The 15,960-nt window shown below is 41.2% G+C and overlaps 1 protein-coding gene across 2 annotated transcripts in view; it reads right to left on the reverse strand.

Annotated features, from left to right (window-relative positions):
- Window positions 1-15,960, reverse strand: part of LOC118341124 (neurexin-3b) — a 258,555-nt gene that overhangs the window by 18,954 nt on the left and 223,641 nt on the right. The window contains exons 19-20 of one of the 2 annotated variants that reach the window (XM_035679318.1): window positions 14,589-14,678; window positions 12,538-12,848 (exon numbers count right to left, since the gene is read on the reverse strand). In XM_035679318.1, coding sequence (XP_035535211.1) covers window positions 12,538-12,848; window positions 14,589-14,678 — 401 coding nt within the window. Of the gene's footprint in view, window positions 1-1,664; window positions 1,668-12,537; window positions 12,849-14,588; window positions 14,679-15,960 lie in introns of both variants that reach the window. The other variant, XM_035679319.1, reaches the window with a different exon arrangement.

Below are 15,960 nucleotides of genomic sequence, written 5' to 3' on the forward strand. Positions count from 1 at the left end.
CTATTTCTCCAATTTTAATTTATTTGAATAACTAATGACTAACTAGTTCTTAGACTATACCATGCTCTATACAATACTTTAAGTGTGTGCTGACTGCCATCCTCTTAGAGACACACTGATCAAACAGAGAATGCCTTGACTCGCAATAAAACTCTTCAAATACATGGATGGTAACAGGAGCAGCTGCTGCATCTGCGGCTGTGGCCGCAGTTGAATATTCTGCTGAGCATGACGGTGATTTGATCAGGCACATCAAAGCAACGGCTTGTGCTCGGGAGAGGGAAAAGAAAGACATTATGTACTCCACCACTGTCTATAGTTTTCCCCTGGGTCAGTAAAAGCAGTGTAAAGGCTAAAACGCAGCCATGGCCCCCGGGTTACAAACATGACATGAAATATGAGCATGAACGATGCTGTGTCTTAGAGAGGCGGGCGAGGGGAAACTAAGCGCACATGCTTAAGTACAGTACACTGAGTCTATCATTAGTGAGGGAGGCTGGAGGATGCTCCTGAACACACCACCGTCTTATCATAACAAATGACCTTCACATGTTTTGTGCCCAGAGGGTGAAGGAAACACTGAGAAACAAAGGCTTTTGAGAATAAGGAAAGAGACACAAGACTATAGATCCACATTACAACCCCGCTATCAAACCCAATTTGGTTTATTTACAATGCCAGAGTGCCCAATGGCTAAAGCCGATTTTTTTTTTTACTGATTTTTTTGTACAGGGAATAAACCCTAAACAAATCAATTTTCCTGGAGCACCTCATCCTGGCAGTCAGTTGCCATGGATATCCAATGTGGTTGCATGTTCAGAGATCAAAGTGACGACGTGGAGGCAAGGGCAAATCAAAGACACACCATTCAAAGCAACTTCTTCTTCCCTCAGGTGCTCCTTGGTCACCTTGGACATATATGGTTTTCACGCATGTAAGGCAGGAATATGTAGCGCAGGCTATTTTTTAGGTTGAGAAATGGGCCCAGAAAGCGACAGAAATCAGAGGTCAGACTGACTCCCACTCCCATCTCCTCTTTCTCGCTATCTCACTAATTCCCATTCCTCTGCTCGAACCAAAATAAGATAGTCATCTCCACGGCGGAAGCTTCGCCTTTCTATTGACGGCTGTCTGATGTGCGTGTTATCGTGTCCGATCTGGGCTTTGACAGGCCGACAAGGGAGAGGCTTGTATTACAAGAGGAATCAATGGCACCAGGCCATATCCCTATCAATAGGCTGCCACAACTCTTTTTGCTCATGCTCCCTGCTCTGTGACAGATAAGATGTTTTATCAGAGAAAAACCCCAAAAACTAGGGGTTGAAGGAAGGGGTGGGTGAAATGACAGCACACAAGCATGTCGAAAATAACTCACAGTGGTGATTCTAATAAAACATTTGATCACAATGTTTAATCTTCATTAGTGACAATAGTGTTGAAGGATGAAAGCAAACACAAGCAGAAGAAAGCTGGAAGTCCCGCTGTTAACCCTCTCTTTCAATATAGTGGATAAATTACACTGAAATGAGCTCCAGAATCAACTTGTAGGGCCAAAGCGACATGCTAAATGATTTCCTAGATCAAATATTGATATTTCGAATGAGCACCCTCGGTGGGCCTTTCTTAGTGGCCTCGTGAAGTCAGCACATTTTTTTTTTCTTTACAGGCTTATAGAGAAATGGAAAGAGGGCAGGAGAGGCAGGTGAGGCGTGCAGGAGGGAAAACAGCTGGAAAAAGGGAGGAAAAAAATAAAAATAAAATACATTTAATTTGTTCACCATCACCGTGCTGAGTTGGTTTCAGCAGAATGGGTTATGTGCCGAGTATTTCTCTTTTTCTCAAGGACCTGCCTTTGTACACAGAGCAGTGAGGGTTGCTGGCTCACAGCAAACTCTAATTGCCCTGAGGCCATAGGCAGCCACTTTCAAACAGGGTCATTCATCTTCCCATGGAAAAGGAAATGGTCTTTGGCCCTGATCCTTAATCACCCCCCTGCCGCAGTGTACAAGGTCATCAGGGAAGCCCTGTGACAAACAGACTCACCACACATACATGTATGTACACACACACACACACACAGACGGAATAGCTTAAAGATTGGAGGGGGGCTGGCGGGGGCAGAGAGGTACGTGCTAGGTAAGCAGACAAGAGATGGGACATTTCCTCTCTCTGTGCAAGTCAGTGCCATCCTCAAGTGAAATTGGAGCAGCGATTACAGCTCTGAGTTATGGTTTGTGTTACCGTTTGTGGTTCTCCCTTCAAAGAGGAAGTGAGGAATTCATGTGGATGTGGTGGCGAGCTGCGCTGAAAACCGTGACCAAAGAAGAGGCACAGAGAAGATGAGAGTGTGTGGGGGGGGATCCAGGACAGGAAAGGAATGGAAAAAGGTCAATTTCACCGAGGATCACAAGACACTGGCAGAGACTGGTCCTCTAAGCAAAATTAAGGTAACAGTACTTGGAGACCAGCAGAGTTTCATAAAGCAAGATTACCAGTTAAACCAGGATTACCAGAGTAAATCAGGTTTATTCTATAAGTTCAGTTTCATAATGCTCAAAAATACTTAACTTAATTAGGATCTTTTCATACTTTAAAGTTACTTTCATGTTGCATCTTCCATTTCATTTTTAAGTAGTAGCGATTATTTTAAATTCCTAAATCTGCAGATTATTTTCTCGATCATTCATTTTCTCATGGTTAATTGTTGGGTCATTAAAATTCCAGAAAATAGTGAAAAATGCAAATCACATGACCCATCATAATAATGGCACATTACTGAGCACACGCTTTTGATCATTAACCAAAACTCAAACATATTCAGTTTACTATCAAACATTACAAACAGGAAATATTCACATTGGGAAGGTTAGAACCAGTGAATCTGACACATTACTCATACTGGGCTTGAATCCAAGATAACAAGAGAACTCAGCAACAAGCTAATTTAACAGAGGAACAAACAGCAACACATCTGTACTTGTGTCAGATTCTGTACTCATCATTGGACTACAAAGTGCTGCCAGATGATCTCTTTGTTTGTGATATTATGTGATATATTTGGTCCATTTCCTCTTTATTATTTGATTCTTCGTATACATTTCTGGCAGTGAGCACCACAGATCTCTTCTAACATCTCTGTCTTCATTAAGTTCTGAGTTGGATTTATGAAACAATTTCATCCAAGCTTATTAGAATGAATTGTGCTCTTCCTTGCCTCCAATGGAGAACACCAGTGAGTTCCATAACTTAATAGATATAAAACAATGTTGTTCTAATGGTATTCTGCCATAATTATGCATTACCCACTGTGCACAGCTGTTGATTAGCTAAAATCTAGGAAGGCTTGTGTTTGTACTGTTGTTCGGGACCCTTTTGTGACAGAGGGCCTTATAAATAAACCTGACTTGACCTCACTAATTGCAATGATACAATCAATAAGTAAGACAATATGTTCAACTGGGAAAACTATTGGCTTTCTATTGAGAATGTGTGAAGTCTGAAACAAGCAGCTGAAATTGGACCTTGCACTCTCTCCTTGTGGACTACATTTTGATCTCCCTTTTCAATCCATTTCAATATTGCAGTATTTCTCACAGTCAAAGGCTATTATGACTTCAAGGCTGTAATACCAAATCAATGCAGGCGTTATGTAATGGCTGATGTTGGCAGCTTTACGTCTCCAAAATTAGCCGGGGGGTCCCATTTGGGTTCACTTCCTAATGAGCACAAACCAAATTAAGCATTCGATTTAGTCTCTTTTTAGAAGATGAAAGTTGAAACGTAATCACTAACCAATAGAGAAATGATTTAAAATGTACTGTACGTCAGAGGCTCCAACATGCTTACACACATATGAGGATGACTAACCACACATGCACACAGATGTGGATGGAGCCTTACAATTATCCTTCACTCCTGCTGTTAAGAGCAACAGGTTTCGTTGTAGTTTGCAGCAACTCTCTGTGGACACACAGGAGAAACATTACTGGGCCTTGCTAACAGCTCAGCTGAGCAATGAAACAGAACACATTATTGCTGTGGAACATCAAAGGCTGTGTCTGTCTGATACATATTTAATTAAATCATATTGACTCTAGCAGACACATGGTGCATTCTGTGCACACAGAGACAGTAATGCATATATAGATCTGTGAATGTTCCCGCAACGACATAGTCTCTTCCTCTTTCTCGCTGACATACAAACATAAATTCACACACTCAGAATGCATATCATAAGCTGGCAGAAAATATATTCACAGTGCAGCCGTCTACAGAGATTCATTACTGCCACTGTGGAATAAGTCACCAGGTCTGTGAGCGCTGCGCCTTAAACACACCTGAATATATGATTTATTATTACATACAGTACACAGCTCAGGGAGCTTCATTTGATGGGGTTGTATGTCAAAATTGTGGTAAAAGTCTGATAGAAAGTTAGATTAAATAATCAATGATAATTCCACGCTTGTGTTGTGTTCATCTCTGTGACATCTTTAAACTTGCTAGGCACAAAGATGAGAAGCAGCTAGAATTTGACAAAGTCATTAAAGTATAATAAAAGCAAAAATACTTATGTCAGCATCTCTAAAAATGTACCGCAGTGTCTTTTCACAGAGTGCTCTCGCTCTCTCGGGTAAACAACTAACTCTTCACATTTACGTTTAAACCTGTGTGCGTAGGAGACGCCGCCATCATGCGTCCTGCTGGGTTTGAAGTGTTTGAATTAGTCACTTAATGTAAGGATGTCTTGTTGCTGCAAACAGTAAATATTCGCAGGTGGACATACAAGATCACAATAGCACACAAGAATCTACCTTGCCAGGCTTCAAGCTATATGCGCTTGTGTCCGAACCTGCCCAGTCAGAATCCATTGAGGAATACTGGAAGCTAAGGCATTAGCCTCAGGCTGGTTTAAAGTTGGTATGTGTGATAGCCTATGGCAGCAGTGACTGTTTGCCCAAAAACAACAATGGTGGCTGCTAAAGTGGCTGGGCTAAATGTTGCTAGCATCAGTTATATCACAACAGACAGTAATTCTTCATTGAAAGGAGACCAAAGATTGGCCCTGAAGGCTTTTCTCAGCCCTTCTCTGTACTATGTTATATGGTTGATGGATCTGATTGGTTGAAGTTGGCCCATGATAGCTGATAGACACGTGGTTCATCCAATCACCTGCCGATTATTTTTTGAACAGCCTGCCTTTTCCAAACAGTTTTCAATGATGACTTCCCAGATGGTTCTGTGTAGCAAAACATCTGGCGCAGTCAGGTTAAATGTGCCCAGCTGTTAGTCTCTTTAAACATGTGGAATACACGCAAAATGTTAATATTCATTTAAAGCAGCAGAACAAGAAGGAAAATCTAGCATAAACCTGAGAAGAAGAGAGTGATGCAGAAGCTAATAATTTTTATATTTTTTTTAGACAGAAAAGGCACTGACTTCCTGTGTGCTATAAAGTAACTTACAAAGTTAAAGAAAAAAATGCTGGCAATAGAAGTTTAACTTTTATAATAGTTTTGTTCCCAGAACCGTTGTGCTGGAAAAAAGCTAATTAAACACCACCAAGAGTGTGGGATCTCACAGCAACCTCGCAACTTTTTAAAATGGCTTGGCACAGGATTTAATACCGACTGTTCCACTTTGATAATCCATGCAAGTCTACTGGCATGTGCTTGGGGATAGATGACATCTGTACTGAAAGAGGAAAAATCTGGATTTGAGAATAACTTAAATAACATCTGGGATGTTTTTTTTCAATCCACAATTGTTCTAATAAACTCAAAGACAGATATGTTGTATAATTAGAAGGCATTTAAATTATCTTGACTAATGTGATCTGTTCAAGTAAATTGCATTTAATCATTTGCATAAATGCTGTTCATAAGCACTACCAGTGTTTTTAGGCTGGTAATGTTACGTTGTGGTGTCAGTTGTGAGTTTGAGATATTAGTTGGACATGTGTATCGTGTTATAACCAATCAGCCATCCCTGGAGGCAACACAACATGAGGTGAGTCTGTATACCACCCAGAGTATGTGCTGATGTCCTGCCGGTCGATCAGAAACAAACTGCTGCACTGTGTGTGTGTGTGTTTGTGTAACTGATGTGTGTTGTTGGCTTGCCCCTTGGTGTGTGAATGCCCTGCCGTGACAGCAGAGGCTGACAAGACAGCAGGTTTACACACACACACACACACACACACACAGACACACACACACATATACGCATTCCCGGAGGATCTATATAAGCTGTGTTGTGAGGCACAGGGGACATCCATTACAAAAACCCCTGCGGTTCAAAACCCCTGGAGCTAGCTGCTGGTTCCCACACACTGAGAGACAAACTGCCCCGAACACACTCACACACACCTACACACACACACACACACACACACACAAAGAAACAAACACATGACAGTCAAGAAATTGCAAACATCTACAAACACGTTCACACCGTGAAGCCTAATGGAAATAGCTTCTTGTACATATTCACTTGCACCCCAAGTGACATGAAAAATTCATAAAGAAAGTCACAACCGAATGTTGCGCACACACTCCGTTGACAGAGAAGACAGACAATCCATGACAGTGCTGGAATGAGTTTGTCATGTTGATGGTAGGGGGGGAACTATTTGGCACCAACACTGAAAATCCTCTGATATTGTGCTTCTGTTCTCTGACAATGGGAGTAGATGTAGCAGCAACAGGGCTGACAGATTTATGTGTGCACAAATATACGCAAGTAACGGTAGCTTAATTCGGTTGTGCCTGTGTGCAGACGTGTGAGACAGCGATTAAGATATCCTAGCACAAAAAGTGTGTGCGTGCATGTGTGTGTGTGTCTATCCCTTTAACAAGCCACGCACACCAGCAGGATCCCCCATCAGTCTCCTGTCTCCTAATTGGACCTACTGAGCAAATAGCGGACCTCCAGCATTCATCTCCCAGCATTCACTGGGAGCCAGGGTGCCTAGCAGGGCACCCAGAATGAGAAATAGAGAGTTGCATCCTGATGAAGAGAGAGAGAAAAAGGAAGGAATAAAGAAAGCATCCCAAGCAATATCTGCAAACTGGTCTGACCTTTGCACAATTACTGGCATATCTGGTTGTGAGGGAAGGTGATCACAGAGACTAACTAACTGCAAAGAAAAGACAACTGACAGCAGGTGGAGAAGTGGAGCAGAGCCACCTACACACACTCATGCTTACACACGCACACCTGTGCTCGCACGAACACACACCTGTGCACGCACACACGAGCAGATCAACACGCTGATGAACACACTCATCAAACATCATCTAGCAGACTACCACGTGGAGGCACACAGCATGCTGCACAGCGCCTTCCTCGCTACCTCTTGAAGAGAGAATAAATCAGTGATTATCATATATCCCCAGGCGTTAAGCAACATCCTTGATGTACTTTAGATAGACACAGTGAAAGAAGCAAGTCGAGGGAAACAGTAAGAAAAAGAAAGTGGGCATCACGGTAGCTTAGTGCGCAAAATCTTATCTCGCAACGGTGTGAGTTGATTCTGGTTCATGACCTTTGTTTTACGTTGTCCAGTCTCTCTAAACTCTCCACCTCACACTATCTATCAAAACACCTTGGATATTATTTGAAAAACAGAAATCACACTGTGAACAAAAAAGAATCCATGTCGATTCAACCTAATATTATTGTCATCATGCAATGTGTATCCAAGCGCATCGATAGGGCATTATTTCCCGCTTCTCAGCAGAAGAAGCCCAATTAAACTGCAAACAATTTACCTCTCATTTTCCCGTCTCCTGAGCACCAGACCAGTTGAAGATGATGGACGCGAGCAATTTCTTTAACACGGCAACCATGCAAATCACTTTCAGTGTCTCTCCCTTGGCTGTTTTCCCCCATGGTACTCTAGATTGCAGCCTCCTTCTCTAATTGTTCCCAAACATCTCAGGCCAGCAGCGCGAGTTAATTGAGAACGAGGGACGTTGATCTCCCATGATAGAGAGCCTAGCATAAATGAGTGTTCTCAAAATGACTACCCACATCAAACTTGCAAGTGTAAAATACGTTCTTTGGTTCAACCAGAATTCTGCAGAGCTGAAGGGCTAAGGTAGCCACGCAACAAGCTCTACCTGTTTCACTTTATTGTGTTTTTTTTTCTCCCCTAGTCCCTAAATGAATTTCAGTGTTGTTGTAATTAATCATCAGGAGCTTTCAAATATTCTAAATTACTAGTATGAGTAAATGAAAGAAAACAAATCTACAGCCTATCCCCTGGATTGATAATCAACAGGACTGAATGGGGTTTATGAATAAATCTGCAGTGGGGAACTGTGAAACAACATTAGCAATCCTACAAGAACATTTCATGTGTTTTTCCAACTGCATCTTGACTTTGTAAACACACAGGTCTATTCCCAACCCAAAATCGAGTCTTAATTCAAAACTTCGAATTGAATCCCTTAAAAGTGCCACAAGATCAATTGATCAATTCCAGAGAAGACTAACAGGATAAGAAATATGACACATTATTTTAATCTGACCTTTTCTTGTAAAAAATACTGAATAGGTCTCCCGAAATTATCTAATATCTGATAATTACAGATCCAACAGTTAACAGCTCACTGACATATGCAATGAGAAACCATGGGGCTCAAGACATTGCTTCTTTCTGAGGGGTTCTAATGCAGAAATGGTTGAGAATACAAGTTTCAATTATTGTACAAGTTAATAGCGTCCATCACTTTGACTCACTTTGCTTTGTGACAACAGGGTACAGAGCAAAAGAGTAGAACTGCACCCCAGATTTCTTTTTCCATTTTCAAACTTGTAGTCTTCAGACCCAACCGAAGTTGCTTCAAGTGAATTCACTTTAAGCTATTTATCAGAATTTGCACAGCTCCCTGTGGAGCTGCAAAGAGCTTTATACAACTTTTTTTCACCTCTGTGGTAGTACTCCACAAGACTTGTAAACAGACTTTGATGTATCAAATTGGTAAAATAAGAGATCATATCCCATCCTCCTTACTGGTTTTTCAAGCTACTAGTGTCATTTTAATTATGCGCAACTTCCAAAATAATTGTCAATCCATTTAAATTTCAGCACAAACCACTTATGAACACTGGAGCTCAGACAGCCAATTGAATGTATTCTTTAGCAGGGAACTATTTGCTTGATAAAAGCAGGCAGGGGTTTGTATGAGACTAAAACACAGCATAAAGTAAACAGGTTTACAATAGGACAATATTTATTTCATTCTTCTTCTTTATATATATTGACTGTTGCTCCTTTTCTAGGCCTTATGTACTTGTCTTGCCAAGTGAATAAAGAACTAATTAATATTTATGATGGAGAAACGTAAAGGGATTTCTGGAGTGTGTGAAATTTGTTCACGGTGAACTTTTCAGTTGTACTTCTGCATGATAAACAGCAGATATTGAATGTGGATATCTTACATACGAAATTGTCTGTATGCATTACCACGGCTATGGAGAAGAGTCAAAGGCATGCAGCTAAAGCTAACATGGTTGGCTTTAGTCAACCCACCCTCTGATGCACATGATCAAAGAGAGGTTCGGCTGCTAAATGGATGAAACACAGAATGATGATGCTTTGAGGCAAGATTGTGGGCGGGCAGTGGGTGTCATCTTCCAAATGAGCCAGCTTGTTGACGTATCTAACGCCAGGTCTCAGACCATTTACAATCTTCATGAAAAGGGGATATGAAGTGGCAAAAATTACTGTTACAGTTCATTACTACCTTATACTCTGAGGCTCGGGCAGGATTGGACTTTATTTCATAGACAAGTATTGTATTGCTAACGTACCTTTGCCAACTGAAAATCTCTCGGTACTAAATCTTTAAAGACTAAAACCCAAATACTATTTTTCAACTTGATTCAGCCTGTCTTTAGGTTCAGCTGAAGTGAAATCTTTTTCTTGTCTACGCAAGTCTTCATCCCCCCCAGTGGACCACATGACCTACAGAGCAGCCTAGTAACACAGTGACAGAGAGAGAAAAAGAAAATGAAACATGTCTGTCATGTCGGTTTGTCCCCAGTGGAGCTATCATTAATTAAGCGTGAGATTGGTTCTCTCCACTTCCCACCCGTGCCTCATTCTGTTGATCCTGAGTTGTTGAGGGATTTGTCACTTTTCACCTCTGAAAAAGAAATAGCTAGTGTTGGTGAAGTGGACCAAAAATAGATGTGCGAGAAGATACCAAAACACACATTTTAGCCTACATGTGCGCACACACACCTTACTCCTAAAACAGCTGCGCTCGAGTCCAGCACCGTGTCAGATACCTATAGCTCTCTTTCAGCACTGCAGTACATCACTAATGATAGCTCAACTCCCTCAACTCCCCTATACTACCCTGAGGGGCGGAGAAATCTGCCAAACTGTTACAGGTCCTCTCCTTACCTCTCACACCACGCTATTTGACAGCCAGCTAGGGAACAGCAAAATTAAAGGCCTTGGCAAATGAAATTCTGTGACACAGTGGTGTGAATCAAAGCAGACACTGCCATGGGAGGTTGTGGAAGAAGAATGAACAAGGCGTGCTCTCAAAAGGAATACAGAAGTAAAGTGAAAAGTTAGTGAGGGTAAAAAAAAAACGACATTTTTATTGTTAAGTTACCAAAGAGCATCATCTGCAACCTAACAGTTGCATTCTGGGTATTGACAAAAGAGGTATAGCTTCATTATTTAACCTTGAAAGGGAGAGTGCTTTGTATAAAAGCTCTTTTATAGCACATAGAACTTTATTGACTTCCCTGGATATTAATAGCCTATGACACAAAATGCCATTTTCCCAGCGATGCCACTCTTTATCTGATGTGACCTTGTTGATGCTGCTGGAGACGGTGGTGTAATGTATCTCAGTTCGGTCACCATCATCATCATTGCAGATTATTGATGCTACACTTAGAAAGAATGGATAGTGACTGCTTCGGTTTTGCTCCAGACCTGCACACTCCACATATGAAGGCTTGACACGGAGTCTTGCTTTGTCACTGCTGTCCAAATCACAGGGTATTTAGTGGTTTTCTAACAGCTCTGACTCTGGATCTCCCACCACACTGGCACTGACAGAGACATACAAGTGTCAGCACTGACATAAAGGGCCATCATCACTGCACGCTAGGCAATCTCTAGTTGAGGTGAAGAGGCTGATAACAGTGGTCCCTGTCTGTCTTACACCGACCAACCTCTCCCCCAGCCCCGTCTCACCCCTGAGGGAGAGTTATTGCTTTAATATGAACAACGAATGGCTGAATTTGTCCTCTGGGTGTCAAAGGACTGCTCGGCGTGATTACTTTTTTGGCACGGCAGTGACATTCATTGGCTTGGACTCAGGGCGTATTGGAGAAAGGCCTCTGTTAGGCTGGATTGGGTGAGTGACGGATGGAGACGGACAGAGACGGACAGAGACGGAAAGAGACGGAAAGAGAGAGACAAAAAAAAGAGAGAAATGTAGAGAAAGGGAGCGGTGGCAAGGCCGGCTTTGCACACCTCAATGAACAGCAGCACTTCAATCGCTGATAGAATGAGAAATACAGTATCCTGACCTTGACTGATCAAGCAGGGAAAAAAGCAGTGCGGCTACAATCCACCCACGCACAGTCACAAAAAAGTCACCGAAACACATGAAATAGTGAAGGAGGAACAAGAGGACTTTCACTTTGTCACATTTTTAAACCTGATTATCAAGAAAACAAAACATTTAGCCCACAGACTCAGGGGTTGTGGAAGGCAGATATCTATACCTCCTACGAGGAAATTGCAACACTCCGGATGGTAAACAATCGAGTAGTTTGACATTTTGGGGAGTTTGCTTGTTTACTTTCTTAGTTAGCGTTAGATAAGAAAATTGTTACCACTCTCATGTGTGAACAATAAATACGAAGCTGGAGAGAGCAGCCAGTTTAGCTTAGCATACCAGCACCTCTAAAGCTCACTAATTAAAATGTGATATCTTCTTTGTTTAATCTGTATTTACAACAGGGACTTATGTGCAGGAATACTTCTTGGCCAGGGTGAACCGACTTCCTGGATGTTATTGATCCTGATCAAGAAATAGTGTAGCACACAACTCCTCATAAAATGGAGAATTGTTGTTTTTACGTTTTACATTTATTTACATGTTTTTGGTACAGATTCAACACATGAATAAGAGAAAGAGAAAGAGAGATAATGTGTTCAATAGTAAGCTTTAAGGGTGCCGGTAGGTGGATTTTGATTTTGCTGACAGAGTCAAGCTAATTGTTTCCATGGACATAGAAGAGAGTGGTATAAATCTTCTCATCTAAATCTTGGTCAGTAAAAGTATTTCCCAACATATCTAAAGCTATTTCTTAAGTTTAACATTTCCTACTAACCAGACTTGCAGTGGCAGGTTTGTAACTATATGGGTTACACACAAAACATTAGCATTAGCTCAGTTAGCATGAGTGCTGTAGTTCTCAAACATATCAAGGGCATCCATGTTTAACCCTGTTTTTTTTTTTTTTTTCAAGCTTCTTGTCTCCCATCAGCCTTACCTGAATAGTGGGTGGCGAGCGCTGTTTGCGGGTGGTCGTGGTGGAGAGTGTGGTGGTGGTCTCGATAAAGGTGGTGGACATCTCCGGCGGCACCGAAGTGGTGGTGCGTGCTGCACCCCTGCTGGTCGGCACGTCGCCCACCAGCCGTACGCTGCCGTTCACCTTGATATTGGCGTGGCCCTCGGCGGCCATGTTGAGGACTTTGAGGCCGTTGTAGTAGAGGCCGGAGAGCTGGCCCTGGTAGGGTCGCTTCCGGTCGTTTCCACCGATAGAGATAGTGGCCTGGGTGTTGAAGATTGTCAGCTGTCGGCCTGGCGCAGGAGGTAGGGAGGGAAGCAAGTGTTAATATTTTTATGATGGAAAACCCATAAAGCTGTCATAAAAAGCTCTAACTGTGTCATGCATCGCCTTTAAGAGGAACTAAAGTTTCACTGCGAGATAGATGCATTAACGGAAAATCTTCAACAAAGACTTAATATGTCTTTTAACACTACTGATTTACTGCTTGATTAAATGAGTGTGGATGGAGTTGAAATGGTTAAAAGTGTAATGGTTGATGCAACATGCTTTTACACTGAAAAACGTCATTACAGTATCAGTTCTCAACAACCCCACCTTTCTGTTTATACACGACTGCAGCTATATGCGCTGTTATCTACGGTAGAAAGGCTTTTTCCCTTTGATAGGCATGAAAAAGCTACCCTGAAAGAGACGGCTAACGCTGAAAACAACAGACACTATGCAGCTATAGCAGCATTATCGTAAGGGAGCAAACACATGCAGGTGGGAAAAAAACGTTTGAAAAATGAGCTGGAACACGTTCCACAGGCACTCTTAATATTCTCCGGACAAAACAGAGGACTCATGCGGTAAGATGATTAATAAATATGTATCCAGGCTTCGACATATTATGATAAAGTACGAGCAATACACACTCACTACATGTCATGGTGAAATTTCATTAAGAGAAGCCTAAATATCACTGTCAAAACACACTGCTCATGCATTAATTATGACAAGGAAAATACACCAAACTTTCACAATACAGAGATCATAATTAAAAATCAAATTTGTATAATTTACAGACACATAGCTTTGCAGGCTTGTTACATTTGCGGCACAATTACAATACATAATACGTCGGGCATGGAATGACAGGGACATATCACAGGAGCGAAAATGAAATAGCATGTGTGGAGTCATGCATGCAGCAGTAATGGCATTTATCAGACCTGTCTGTGTTTTAGCGAGTGTTAAAGGGACTTTATAATTAGGTTAAGATGTTTATGTGCAATGAACTTTAAATTCAGTTTATAATGATATTATATTGACTAAGAAAATTTAAATACGCAGAGGAGGAGCAGACTTTTTTTTAATCCCCGCAAATGTTTTAGACATAAACGAGGTGTTGACTCGATAATCTCAGTGATTGAAAAGCACGGCTCTTTGCACACCATGGCAGGCTCACTGACGCTTTGCCATCAAAAAGGCTCCAATTAGCTCTCCATCACCAAACAAGTGAGGATTGTATCGTGTGTGAAGTGTATAACTACAATCAGATAAATTACAGCAGGGAAAAGCACCTGCTGTTTGGAAAGTTTTCAGGGGGATATGCCCACTGATTAGTTTGTTCTCAAACATTGTGGAGGATTTGAGCCAAGGGAGCTAATTCTCCTCTCAAAACAATCGGCCTACTGTTGCAGCATAGATAATGCCATGTCTTAGTCAATTTTGCACAAAAAAAAAAAGTTAGGAGCACTTGATACTTATAATCTTATTGTTGCACTGTTTATAAAATCTCTTCTCAGTCCCTTTAACTGGACACCATGATTCAACAAAATTTAAAAAGATGACAATGACAAAAACTGGAAAGAAAAAAAACCCAACAAAAACAAATGAAAGAACAAAAAGTAACAAACAACGCTTTTTTTAACCTTGTTTTTTAAAGGGTTTAAGGGGTGGTTATTCATTCTCAGAGGTTGAAAGGGAACAAGCCGATGAAATGACAGAAAAAGAAAGAAAAACATTCTAGAAGTTCGATAAAGATTTACCTTTCTCCTGAAGCCAATCTTCTACTGGCCGGGTATATTTGAACGGGATTTTCTTATTTGCCATTTGATAGCGCTCAATGTCGCTGTTGCCTTTAAAGTTTGAAAGTTTAACAAACAGCTTGAAACAGTTGGCAACAGCAACAGACATCACACATTTAAACAGTGGTTTATAATGAGTTTTATCTTTGTTTAGAAATATTTATAAAAGCTTTATGATGATTTTTTTTTCAAGTAGCTTTAGTTTAAATTTTTTAAATTCATATTTATATAGCACACTCCACACCTATATTTAACATAATATCCATGGATTAAAAGCACAACACATATCCATAACATCATGGAGAAAACACACTGCATAAATACCTGCAAGAATAGGTTAAATACACAAAAAACACTTTACATAACAAGTAGTTTAAGTAATACATTCATCATATTACATAATAAAGTCAAAAGGAAAGCTATCAAGTGGTTAAAAAGATAGACATGCACTTTCTGCTTTTCTCTGTAGCAAATTAGGGGTAATTAATGTGCACTAATTCTCCCACTGGACACCACCTGCTTTTACATTTCAAGGGCCAAGGAATGATTCACTTTAGTAGCTTATTTGAAAGGAAGGAGCTGTGTAGCAGGTTTTCAAGGGGAGGGGGACAACGATGGAAAAGGAAGTGATAATTTGAAGTACTGCAGACCTATTGGGAGGGAAGTCCCACAGCGACACAGATTTGAGGAGGACAATGCATACAAATGAGATCATTACTGACATGGTGGGAGGCCTTTGGGTAAAAAAAAAAAAAAAAGCGCTACACCCCAGCTGCCACATTCTCCTCTTCTGAGACCATGGCTAACATTTTCCAGGTATATGGGAATTATGAATAATAGTCCGCCTTTCACAGGCAATACTGTATATGTACTTTGCATTATTTCTGGCATGATTTCTTCTTGCGTGTTTGCCAGGATGCATTTTGTCTGACAATCACAGAGGCATTCCCTCTGAGAGGCGCCACGAGTCTGTCGACACTGAGATTTGAGACGTTCAGCTCTGTCTTCAAACACTTTGAGGTACGACAAAAGACTGTGAAGCCTGTATAGAATTATGAATGACACCATGATGTCACTTAATACCCAGGTGGGAAGGTATTGGGAGGAAAAAAGGCGCCAGTACACCATCATTTATAACTAGCGAAAGGGCAAGGCTTCAAAATTGTGAGGAAAGGTCTTCTGGAAATGTGTCTAGTTTGGCAGCTAGAATTCTCTCAGGTGATCTATCTATTGACAACATCACACACAAACACACGCACACACACATACACACTCATGGGGATCTGACTAAGGGTGTGGCCATAACGTTTCTGGCTAAAATATCATGCTTGTC

The sequence above is a fragment of the Morone saxatilis genome, unplaced genomic scaffold, assembly GCF_004916995.1.
Source record: "Morone saxatilis isolate NCDOM2014 unplaced genomic scaffold, NCSU_SB_2.0 Contig7, whole genome shotgun sequence".
NCBI lineage: Eukaryota > Metazoa > Chordata > Actinopteri > Moronidae > Morone > Morone saxatilis.